This window comes from Bactrocera latifrons, unplaced genomic scaffold, assembly GCF_001853355.1.
Source record: "Bactrocera latifrons isolate USDA-ARS-PBARC rearing strain unplaced genomic scaffold, ASM185335v1 scaffold_359, whole genome shotgun sequence".
Lineage (NCBI taxonomy): Eukaryota > Metazoa > Arthropoda > Insecta > Diptera > Tephritidae > Bactrocera > Bactrocera latifrons.
Window position 1 is genome coordinate 111,263 of NW_017537000.1, and position 13,450 is coordinate 124,712.

Sequence of the window (13,450 nt, forward strand, 5' to 3'; positions counted from 1 at the left end):
TAATATCTGAATTTTGCAACGAATTTGATATTATAAAATTATAAAAATATGAATTTATGTTACCACTCAATCGCACTGGTAGCATTTTCTTTATTAGAAAAAACTTTGAATTTTCTTTGAATACCGGAAATGGGAAATTTAATTTTTTCTATTAATTAAACACAATTATTATACTTAAGATACCAATTACAGCAACAACAAAAAGTGTTGTTTAATAAAGAACTGCTTTGTTATTATGTTTGTCAATTATGTCATAATACCTACCACTATCATTGAAGCAAATAAAAAACAAACAAATTTAATAGACAAACAGTCAGACTTAGTAGACTTTCTTAGAAAAAATAAAATTAACTGTAAATACAATTGTGGTGGCGCAGTSACAAATCATTTTCATTTATAACATATTAATTTTTAGTTTTTTAATTTAATTTTTATATACCTTAATTTTTTCTCATATATTTATAATTTTTGCATTGTGGTATGAACTAGTAACTTTGAAACTTTGGAAGAAAACTGCTAAGTATTATTGTACAATAATTTATGTTGGAAATATTATTTGCATGCAAGTACGTATTTAAAATATAAAAAATATTAATAGGTAGTTATGTGTCACATCTGATCAAAWTTGACCGGGACTGCGAAAAAATTACATTTTCGCGTATTTTAATATCAATATGTAATGTAACAATAAAAAATTSTAATAAAATATATCATTTTTTATGTGAGAAAAAAATTCTTGAAAAAAAKGGTGTTTTTTAGCCGARGAAACTCATGTAACCCCTTAAGCATCTTTACTCTAAAGAAAAGGTAAAAAAAATTAAATTAAAAACTTACACTGAGTTTCAGAAAAAAAAAAAATTATAAGTGTACATAAATATATTGTCACCTAAAATGCAAAACAACGTATCATCAAGAAATATTTAAAATCGTTGTCAGATAAATAACCTTGGTTATTTTTTAACGAACGAACTCAATATGGACTGGTTTCTATTCTAACGTTTTTCTTTCGCCTGTTAACTTATGAAAAGTGATTTTACGTGATTTTGCATTGACTGTAATTTCGCATTTTGACATGTGCTTATTAAACTGCTTTCAGTTTCGCAACCGTACTATAACTACTGTAACTAATCTTGCATTGTGCTAGTCTTTTTTTAAGTAGCTCGATTTATTTGTCGGAGTATGACGTTTTAGACACTAGATAAAAGTTGTATTGTTTTTACATTTGTTTAAGCGCGTAAACGTGTGCAAATGCATAAGTGTAGATATGTATAGCGCGAAGTAACGTGTGTAATTTTTTTTTTTTAATTTCTTCTAAATGCTAAGTGAGGTTACTTTTGACTACTTAACAACAATTGAAACACTACATTATTTATTGTTGTTTTTAATATATTTTTGTTAAATTTTAGTAGAGGCCACTCCAAAAAGCATTCAAAATGCGCTGGCAGCTTACGTACAGGTGTTTACATTTATTTTATATATGTATATATGTACKGGTGTGTTGTGGTCTACTACTCGTCAATACCGCTTAGGCACTTTAAAATTGATTGTGTGCATAATACTTGTAATTGTTTATTTTACTAWCCACTAACAACTATCGACTACTCAYTATTAACATTSTAAGTACACGCTTACTTACAGTGTACGCATATATCTACATATATTTGTATTACTAACTGTTCATATACTGGCATTTTCCACTTTTAGGATTCATTTAACGTTAAAAAGTAAAAATAAAAATTAATAAATTACTAAGTACGCTAATAACTAAGTTAAACTTTGTTTGAACCACCCGCAGTGAAGTAGCAATATTTTACCAACAATTCAAATGCCACTTTTATATACATGCTAATCTTYAATACTCTACTGATTTCACCCACATCACTGTTCCATCTGTTCGTGCCGCTTATCGTGCGCTTGCGCATGCGTTTTACGCTTGTGCCAACGYACACTGGCGAATTGTGCAAAACGCTGCCCGCAAATATCGCATTTGTACTTCTTCACTGGCAAATGCAATTCGTTGTGCTTCTTCAGATTGGCGAATGTGGTGTAGGCCTTGCCGCACACATCACAAACATGTTTACGTATATTCAAGTGACCATTCATGTGATCTGTATAACGGTTGCGCTCGTAGAAGGCCTTGTCACAGATGGGGCAATGAAAGTTAGACTGGTTGAGGTGGGCGCGTCGATGTGTATCGTAGAAGGACCAAGTTTTGAAAGATTTACCGCAGAAGCTGCAGATGTAGGGGCGCTCACCTGAAAGTATGAAGGGAGGATATGTGTGTTAAAAATGAGATAAAGGTGTATATGAAGATTATAAGGTTAGAAAATGTATATAGTGTAAGGACAGTATGCGGACTTCCTTAAAGTAGGTCAAAAAACAAAACAGGATGATACACATCATTTTCTTTGATTACCGTCTTGTGGTTGAAAATGAATTCGGTCCACAGTATGAAACGAATATAAGGMATACTAYACKATCGTTTTAAGGTGTYTACGTGAAGCAATTCCTCGAAAACGATCGGTTTTTGTCGATATAAAATTCTAGGTTTCTTTACTAAGCTAGAGAGTAGTCACATACAAGCCTTGTGATTTTTGGCCAAGTACGAGTCATCGCTCACCGACCGTATTCGCCAGGTATGGCTACCTAAGTATTTTTCGAAAACTAAAAACCTCTTTTCAGGGGATATGTACACCAAGAATTGAAGCCATAAAGTTAATTATTAAAGGCATTAACGGTGATTTCAACAGGCGCTTATAACAAGTGCATGGAGAATTGTATTACGCGTTGAATGCACTACGTGAAAAATTTTTTGTTAGTGCGGTTCAAATTTGATCATGTGCGGATTTCACCCATATTCGGCATTCAAAGTATTCCAAAAAATGTGTATACTTTTTTGCCAGTCCGGGTCAATTTTGATCATGTACGATTTTCAACCATATTCGACAGTCCCAACCACAATATTTCAAAAAAATGGTTTCTTTTTTTCAGTCCGGGTCAAATTTGATCATACACAGTATTCCAAAAAAAGTGTTAATGAAAGTACTTTATAGGTTAATWGTATGTTATGGCTTAGCTATGGACCGATCTTGCCGTTCCCACCACAGTCGAGTCWAGTAAGTAACCGGAACGGAACTGGATTTTTATCCGCCCAAGGACAGTCAACTTGGCACCATTCCTCGAAATTAYTGCAGGAATGTTTTCTGCCGCTACAACAACACTAACAATCGACCTTGCGCATTTGAAAAACAAACTTTAAAGTTCAATGAAGTTTTAATAAAAAATCTTAATATTTATTSAAGCTATAGCTTTTATGAACACACGGACGAACGAAAAAGGAAATTCAATTTATATTTGAAAATAACTAAAAATAAAGCTAAGGCTCACCTGTATGACTACGCATATGAATCGCGACCTCTGTGGATGTAGCAAATTTCTTATCACACACTTCACAAGCATACGGAAAATCACCTTTGTGACGACGTATGTGTATAGTAAGATTGCCGGGTATTTGGAAACCCTTACCGCAAAGCGTGCAAATAAATGGTTGCATACCATCATGGCCAGACTTATGAATCTTATACTGATCGGAGGTCTTAATTAGTTCAGCGCAGACATCACAGCGAAATGGTCCCAGATTAACATCGAGAAATTCCATCAGCTTCGTTTGTATAATTGACGATGGCGGTGGTGGCGGCGTTGTGTTATTTTGTGTGGTTTCGACTAGACGCTTATGCTTCTCTGCTGAAAACTCTTTACGCATTTCATATAAGGTTTTCTGCAATTCCTCCAATGTACTATCAATGCCAAGCATCAGATTAACTTCCTCGAGCATTTGGTTGAGTTCCTCATTGCGGTATGTGGTCGAACGATAGTCGGGGTGCTCGACATCCCAAAGCGCTGAATAGCTCTTGTAGATCTCAATGAAAGTCAGGTGATCATCCTTACTTTTGAACTCGATAGATTTAGCTTTTAAATATTGTATCTTTGGTTTGCAAGCGATAACACCTTTGCGCTGGAAGACATTAAATACATTTTGTTAGCGGATGCTACATTAAGGGAATCTTATTTAACACAAGGGTGGCAGGCAAACAACTATATAAATATATTTTTAATCACAACCGAACTACTATGTCATGGTACATAACCGAAACTTGCTTACCTTTTTTAGTCGATCGCACAACTGATCTTCGAAGATCTTTTGCAGAAACTCCATTTGTTCAAAGCACCACAATTTCGGCGCATACAGTCCTTTTTGTTCGTGTACTATACGTAATTCGCGTCGAAAGCGCGTTCGTAGTTTCTGTATCTCGGTGGCACATTCATCGGCGGTCATGTTAACATCTTTCTCCAGCAGCAAATTTATTGAGATCTCACGCATCAGTTCATTCTTATTACATAGTAAGTAGTTGGGATGCTGCGGATTCCAGAGCGCTTCCTGAATGCGAAATGCCTCCAAAAGATATGTAAGTACAGTACGATTCTGTGTGGAACGTGTCGATTCGGTGCAGTCTTCATCAAGTGATTTATCAGTATCCAATTGTTTCTACAACGAGAAGGAAGTCAACACTTAGAAACAGTTCAATACAGCATGTACTTAGTAAGGCAGACAACTACGCTTGCTCAATTAATCGTACCTTGACTCTACGTGCAGCACGCTTATTCTCGATAATATCACGGAGAAACTCCATTTTCTCGAAATATTTGAAACGTGTCTTATATTTTCCCTTACGTTCCCGCACTTTAGCCAATTCCAGTCGATAGCGTGAGCGTAGACTCTTAATGATCGCATAGATCTCAGAGCCGTCCAATGAGTAGTTCATATCTCGCAACAGTGGACGTGACAATTCCTCAAACATCTTACGATTCGCGTTGTATTTGTATTGCGAATGATTGGGATTCCACAGTTTTTCGTTCTTTTTGTATGCTTCAAGCAGGTAAAAGATTACTTCGGTACTATGTTCATTCTCGTTGAGCAAGGGCTAAAAGGACAGACAAAATCGCTATACAAAAATACGTATTTAAGAGTGCTCTTAAATTTGCTAAGTACCTTTTCGCCATTTTGCGTTTTCGATGAGTTCAACGGTAATGCTATAAGATTTCTACGCAATTCTCTGTTGCTATATGGACTGGGTACATCATTTTCCGGACACTGTAAATATGAAAAGAGAGACGTATTATATTTTGAAAAGCGAGACGTGTTATATTTTATTTTAATTTTTTCAGTTTTAATCATCAGTCGTAAGTAGTAGGGACAGAGAGAACATTCGAATAAAATTTAAGGAATCTGGAATAGTGAATAGTGAACAAATTCAAAGAAATGTCTGCGTTGTTTCGTTACCGTAGACGAAACGGAGGTCCACAAGAATCCAAGGATTATTGACACAGTAGACTTGAACCAATGAATCTCCTCTGAAGAAGAAGAAAACAGTCCTACTAGGCGAAAAACTGGTGATAACCATATCCTGAGATTGGTTGGTGTATATCGATTACGTGGCGAAGGGAAAAATGGTGACTCTACTATGCCATTTTATTGAGCCGATTCAACGTCGAATTGCATGAAGAAAAAAGTGCTCTTCCACTTTAAAAGACCATCGGCTCACATCTTCGCCATCGCCAAGGCCAAATTTGCCGAATTGGGCTAATATTTGTACGACTGTTTCTTGTTTTTTATTGGGCAAGGATTTGTTCGAGTTTAAACCAATCGGCCTATTTTTTGGTTCGAACAAACTATTGTCACTGTCTGGCTACTTCCGTCCGCACGATGAGACTGAAAGATCGAGAAGACTGCAGGAGGACAATGGAGCATCTTTTGTGCACTTGCAGCGCATTGTCAAGACTATGCAGTAAGCATCGGGGCTCACCATGGTATGATACACTGGAGGAGGTATCGAGAGTGAGGCAGCAGAGTCTGCATCCTAAGGTATGACTATAAAGTATGTAAAGTTTGYGCCTAGCAACCGAACTCCAAAGGACCAAAACTTGTCTATGCGTGACTTATTGGCCTACCAGATGACCCCTAACTAATCTAACATAAACTATTGACTATATACACATATGAGTTTCTAAAAAAGAATCTTCGTAGGAAAAAACACCGATAACTAAGGAAAAAATTGTGCCACTTGTTTCTCGAAACCTATTTTAGGTATGTATATTACGGTTAAAAGTTAAGGCACCTTATGGGCGAAATATTCGTTGATAAATTCCACCTAAAAATATTGTGYTTTATTTCTGGAGTTCTTACTCTCATCATCTCTATATTCCAACACTCAATTTTGGCGTTTTCTCTGCAGTCACTTTTTTGTCCAAATGTTAGTGGAATCATTTCTTATTATTATCCTTTGCGTCAAAGCTATTAACTCGCTATTAACCAGCGCTGACTTGCTCCAAATTTGCAGGAAAAAAAATATGCCTTTGCACCCAAGTAGAAATGTTCAWGTTTGCTAAAGACTTGCTTTTCCTGACTTTGGTATCGTAAAATTAATTGATTGGTGAAGTAAATTGCCCTCAATTTTCGCGAATTCAAATGTCTAAGTATTTATTTGACATTTCTTGTATATACATGCAGTACATAATTGTATACAGACGTATTGTTAGTAATCATACACAAACAACCAGAAAATTATTTCGATTGCCTTGACTGCCAAATATAAATATTTATTTATTAGCGGTACATATATACTCGTATGTATGTACATATGTATTTATAAAGGTTTTTAGCTATGTTTGTATAATAATTCTAAGCCCAAACCCCTGATAAACCAAAACAGCAGTCATTAAACAAGATATATATGTATCTTGATTCGCCACGCAAGCATACAAACATACTTGGCAAATAAATTCCATATTTAGATTTGATTCGATTGAAGAACTTGATTTTTTATTAAATATTCAGACCTTCATGAAATTATTAGACATGCCACGTTCTGGACGACCTTTGACCTTTTCAAAAATTTTATTAAAAAAGTGAAGCGCGGTTGAAAAGTGTTAGGCAAGTGTTAGAGAGATGGCAAGAGAGTTCGAATTCTCCCGCGCGTCCGTTCGAATGATTTGGTGGATATTTTGGGTAAGAAAAGCATTCTTGCTCAATTCGTCCTGATAAAGAATTCTTTAAAAAAAAAAGAGTACGATTGTGACCCACTTTAATGCCAAAAAACACAATGAATACCATCGATCAACCACCATATTCACCAGAATAGTCTCCGTGTGATTTTTTCTTACACCCCAAACTGAAATTGCCGCTCTGTGAAACCCGGTTTTAGTCGATTGAAGAGATTAAACAATATTAGCTGAAGAAGCTGAAGGCCATCCCAAAAAGTGCTTATGAATGCGTTTCGAGAACTGGAAATATCGTTGGATTAAGTGTATTACATCTTGTGGGGATTAATTTGACGGCAACAAAATAAATCTTGATGAATAATTAAATATTTGCGTTCTATTTACAATTTCCGGGTACTTTTTTGTCACAATGTGTAACGCAATTTCCGGCAGTTTTCACTGAACTGATACTTGTCCGATTAGGCGGAACTGCCAGGTATACTAGAGCTTTTTTAGGCATTTGGACCGTGCTTGAGCACTGAATATTGATATTAATGGAGGCAGTCGTCTGAGATAATTTTATTTKTATAATTTTCGTAAATTTTTCCGATCTTCAAAAATGTTCGGCGACTCTGCTTACCACTTGATGACTGATATTCATCTCTACAATACAATTTTTAATCTAAAAGTTCGGGGAAATAATGTAATCCGATCGTCACCGGATTGGAAATTAATTTTTATGAAAGCTTTTTCTTAGTTTTGGGTAACGTCTAAAAACAACTTGCTCAATTCATCATAAAAAAGTGTAAAAAAGGAAATATTAAAAGCAGATTAGGCGAGGTCAAATAAAAAATCCAGCTATTTACAACTTTAAACAAGAAAGTAAAAGCCTCCTTTGTTGTTATTGTTGTCCYTGTAACGGTATAAAGCATTCATGAAGTAATACCGAGAAATGGTGCTGAGTTGGCAGTCCTTTGCCTGATAAAAATCCGGGTTCCTTCTTGTTAGTTAGACCCAAATGTCGCGGGAACACTACCTCGTTTATTATTGTCTCTCAAAAAACTGGGACATTCGATTTTAGCATAATCACTGGGTGCCAGGTCGCAGCGGAATGACAGGTAATTGTAAAGCTGATGAGCTAGCAAGAAAATGCAACATAGAACCGCTGTCAGTAGAATTGGAGCGGGTCGGTGCYCCATATCCTCTTTTGTTCCATTACTAGGTAGCTGGGCTTGCGAGAGTTTGGCCAACGCTAGGACACAGTCGGTACATGTTCTGCCGCAAAAGCCTCAAGATCAATCGTAGTTCTAGTGATATTTTTGCCCTCAGTAAGGCCTCTCCCTAGTTGTGGGACTTGGTAGCGCAAACCTTCAGACATTCTTTATATTGGATACTAATTTCTTACTAATTTATAATTGCGAACACAGGAGTTCTTCATTTTTATCATTTCATAAAGGAGTCCATATGCGAGCTCTCTAGATCAGCCATCTAACSTAACAAMCATCCGCTTCAGAATTAGATTGAGTTTCTTGCGATTCTACAGCCATTAGTGATGGAAATTCCTGTTCCGTGAGATTTAATGGAGTTARTTGGTATGACACCCATACATCGATATTATTTTTATATTAATAACTATCTAAAAATTTTTAGTACGAAATTTGCGGAAACCATAAACCGATCGCATTTATAGAACAGAAGATACAAATTAGTAAAASCATCCATTAAAAAATAATGTATTTGCTTTTACTAGACCTCGATGTCCMAACTAACGCTGATTAATCCGAAGCTAAAGATACTGACGGAATCATGTAACGTCTAGAAGTAGCTTTAAGCAAATTTTTCAAACTTGCAGGTTCCACTCACTTCTCACTACACCCCGGTTGGTATTCGATCAAGCTCTACTAATKTCTTAATCTGCTGGTGTTGTCACATCGGTTTCTATAAGAGACTCTTAACGTAGTAAGGCGTTGGCAGAGATAAAGAGATGTTTAACTCCTCTCTCACTGGAAGTGAGAGAGCAATTGCTAAACGTCAAAACCTACTGAACTCGATTAGCTGTCAAAGTTGCTTTTACTAGATTAGCTCGATTAGCTGTCAAAGCTCAGTAGGTTTTGACGTTTATCAATTGGAAACGAGCGATGGCCAGATTGAAATCTTACCAAAAAAATATGTAAACGGAGGGGTTTGTTGCACCGATCAAGACCACTTATAAAGAATGTAAAACAATGAAAATTAAAGAAATTTGTAAAATTTAAAGATATTTGTTAAAACGTTTTGTAATTTGAAGCATCATAGTATTATTTTCAATGGAAAATGATTAAAAACATATAATGATTGAGAGCTARCAAGCTTAAATCCTTTTATTGAATATTCCAAGGTCAAAAGTCAGTTGTTCTAATTCTTTAAAAAGATTTAAATAGTTTCTCCATATAATAAATAACCACTATATGTGACCTGGTCTACGGAAAGGGGGCTGAGGTGTCAAAAAATCAATTTTCACTTTTTAGTTGGTTCGGATGGAAGATGAGATGCTTTTGTTTTAACAGCTGTTTCCCAGAAAACTAGTTTTCGCACGTTAGATCCCTTTTCGTAGAGCAGGTAACATATAGTAATTTTTATTTTATTTTATTTTTAAATTAGAACAACCAACATTTAGGTTCTAATTTAAATGCCCAAAAATTATTATTTATTCCAATCTGGCCATAATGGAAAATGTTATAAAAAACGCTAATTTTGAGGTGCTCTCACACTGAAATAAGTTGAACATCCCATTTATTCCTGGCGTCGGCTTGACGGAATCTCTATACACTATACAGAACGAGTATATATACACATGAGCGACATTTTAATCGACAAGAAAGTCATGTGACCACAAGAATGTTTGTAGCAGCAGACGATATCAAGAAAAAAGTTCTTCCTGCAATACCGCTGCTAAGCAAAATGTCAACAGCTGGATTAAAATTAATGCGCGTTTGAGTTTGTGGAGTGCTTCGCCGCAAACGCCGTATGCTTGCACATTTCTACATAAGTATGTATGTAATGATATATGGAATTATTAATCAACTTATGATGCTCATGTTCTACATAAGTAATTATAAAAGCAGTGAGTGTTGACATAGCGAGCACACAACAGCTGATATATTATTTAGTGAGCACTCCTGCTTGGTAAGAGTATTTTTAGCTTAAACATCAAAACTTGTTTTTATGTGACGGCAAATATGCCATTTTATCAAAGAATTTCAAATGAAAAGCATAAAAAAGAATGTGCATAAAGATATGTGTGTATATGTGACCACCATATCTGCAACCAGAAGACCGCACAAAAAAATATATATTTTATGCAAGCCTATAATATGTATGTATGTGTATAAATATGTAGGTATTATACAGGACTAATCTCGTTTATAACATATGTGAGTACTCTCAAACACTATAATAAATATAATACCGGGCTCTTTCTGGTTACTTATTACCCGACTGTCGTGGGAAGGGTCCAGTCGAGGCTTATAACAAGTGCATAGGAAGTTGGATTACCCTTGTCAACTTTGTATAAGGCGATTATAAAATTTGTATTAATATACGTAAAAATATAGTTTTTGTACTCACAAATTTCGGTATATATATACCTAGTTTAGACCTGTCATTTGCTCTACTGGGATGCAAATATGGTACATATGTTCTTACATACACTCAGTTGATTAAAATCCATGTTCAAACACTAGTCTGCACTTGTTTCAGCCAGTACGCCGCTTGAGCTTTCGTAACCCTTTTCATTTTCGAAGAGAGTAGACATATATACAGTAGTATCGATATATACTAGAAACACAATACAGGTAGTCAAAAAATTGTACAAGAATATATTTTGAGGTTTAATCAAACACCTGTAAATTTGAAATTTCTAACAACTTAAGACCGAAATATAATAATATTGTGACCAGACTTTCCATCGAATCATTCCTAAAGCGRATGGTTAATRGTAATGAAAAATWAATCCCTTAATATAACGTCAAGGWCGGTCGTATYGCGGTAAGTCAACGCAAAYRGTGGYCAAGTCYGGTTTGCCGSTCAGGAAAGTTTTKCTATGTGTTAGGTGGAATTACCAGGGGATCGTTCACTAAGAGCTGCYCTCCTACTGCCAAACTCCYAATACGKACCYMYACAGCSAACAATTGGACMGTCTCAAGAAAGTAATCGGYCAGAAATAACCAGCTCTGGCCGATCGAAGAGGAATTGTGTTAATGGTAATGAAAAATAAATCCCTTAATATAACGTCAAGCACGGTCGTATTGCGGTAAGTCAACGCAAACGGTGGCCAAGTCTGGTTTGCCGCTCAGGAAAGTTTTGCTATGTGTTAGGTGGAATTACTAGGGGATCGTTCACTAAGAGCTGCCCTCCTACTGCCAAACTCCTAATACGTACCCCCACAGCGAACAATTGGACCGTCTCAAGAAAGTAATCGGYCAGAAATARCCAGCTCTGGCCGATCGAAGAGGAATTGTGTTACTTCAGAGCAACGCCAGACCTTACACAGCGGTAGTGCTTCGGGAGCTTAGTTGGGAGATTCTAATGCATCCACTCTACTATCCAGACCAGCAAATGATTGTTATATGTCCATGCATGCAGCGAGTGATTTTGTGAATGATTTCAGTGAAGAAAATATAGTAGCCATAGCTGAGATTRTACACAAAGCCCGTGAAGAGTMGATTCGGCGTCATTTGCAGCAAGTCGGACTGACGTCTGGAACGCCAAATTTTGTTCAGCGATGAGGCCCATTATGGCTCAATGTATGTAAAAAAGCGCATTTGGGACAAAAAGCAACCTGAAGAGATACAAGAGCTGCYATTTCATCCAGAAAAARCAACAGTTYAGTGTKATTTCAACAARACGGCGACATCRCATCAAACAATGGAATTATTGAGAGCACTTCGTTGAGCAGATAATTTCACATTTTGGGTCGGTCGATTGGGCACCAAGATCGTGTGATATCCCAACGCTAGCAATTTTTATTTTTGAGAGGATATGTAAAGTCTTCAGACTATACGGACAATCTCCCTCAGATTCAGGCCTTGGAGCAAAACATCACGTCTGTCATTCGGTCATTCGGGTCATCGAAAATTGAACTCAATGGATGGATCAGCTGAGACGTAGGCGCGGCCAACATTTCAGAGAGATAATCTTCAAAAAATAAATGCCAAAGAATGCTCTTTGTAATGATAGTAAGCAATTTTTAGTTTCGAAGTTGTTTCTTTAAAAATGTRGGGAGCCTCAAAATGGATCTCTTCGCTCCCACAAAATAATACTTCTCCAGTGGTCCCATTGGAGAGACATGAGACGGTAGTAGGTTAGATGTAGCGGATGGAAGTTGCGCACTTTGGCTTTCGATGCTCCCTCCTACTAAAAAAAATCCAATTTTAAATGATCACTTCTAATATTCACTGTAGCTTTCGTGCAAGTACCGCCAACATCAACGTTAGTATCTGCATCCATTCACGTCATATTGACATGTGTGACGTAATTTCACAGCGACAATACAATCGAGTCTTTATTCCCGACTTCAATGATTCAAGCAACACTAATTGCTGTGAACCAAACAAAGGCACATACAGGCTTTACAGCTTGTATATACATGTATGTGATTACATACAAAGTATGCTCCACATGTGAAATGAGCATAGAATTTACGAACCATTGTAAGTCCTTTTTTAATAATTCATGCATAGCCTTCATTTAGGGTTTTTCGGTGGCAACTTGTACAGAGTYCCCAGCATATTTATACACACACAACGACAAATGCAAGTGTGTACGTGTCATTTTGAAAGTACGATTATTTACATATGAAGCTCCTAACTAAGGCTGTTATTTGCAGTCATATTTTATGCCTCCACTAAGTGGTATTTAATGAAAGTAACATGACTTTAGTCACACCCGCACTATTGAATACAAAAAGGTCCGCTATTTGCGCGCTGGTGCTAATCAATCTTTTATGGTTTAATTAAGTCGTCTAATTTGCGGTGGATTTTCCAGTATGAAATTATCTCTACATGCGCTATTTGCTTAACTTAAAGGTTTTTATRACTTTTATTCTTTTTAGCTTATTTTTTTTGGGGGCATAAAATATTAGTTTTCTACTTAGTTAGTTGATAGTTGWTAATTGAGTGGTGGTATTAAAGTGCAAACCTTCAGCGACTAAGCGTGAAATCGTATAGCAAATAACGCTGTATTTAAATTAATTTATTTATTCTACCTTTATTTGCTTGACGTGGCTGGAAAACCGCATTGCATGCCACCTTGACAGGCTTAAGGRGTTAGGGGTAGTCAGAGGCACGAAAAAAATTACAATTTTCAGTATTTTTTTTTTGTTATTAAATCGTGTTAATTTACAAAAATAGTAATAAAGCGTTATTATAGAAAT

The 13,450-nt window shown here is 36.2% G+C and overlaps 1 protein-coding gene across 1 annotated transcript in view; it reads right to left on the minus strand.

The window, feature by feature from the left end:
* Nucleotides 1–917: 917 nt before the first annotated feature.
* Nucleotides 918–13,450, minus strand: part of LOC108971765 — a 40,643-nt gene continuing 28,110 nt past the window's right edge. Inside the window, exons 2-6 of the mRNA XM_018938036.1 lie at nt 5,051–5,152; nt 4,638–4,982; nt 4,163–4,546; nt 3,388–4,015; nt 918–2,255 (exon numbers count right to left, since the gene is read on the minus strand). Coding sequence (XP_018793581.1) covers nt 1,879–2,255; nt 3,388–4,015; nt 4,163–4,546; nt 4,638–4,982; nt 5,051–5,152 — 1,836 coding nt within the window. The 3' untranslated portion in view covers nt 918–1,878. The remainder of the gene's footprint in view (nt 2,256–3,387; nt 4,016–4,162; nt 4,547–4,637; nt 4,983–5,050; nt 5,153–13,450) is intronic.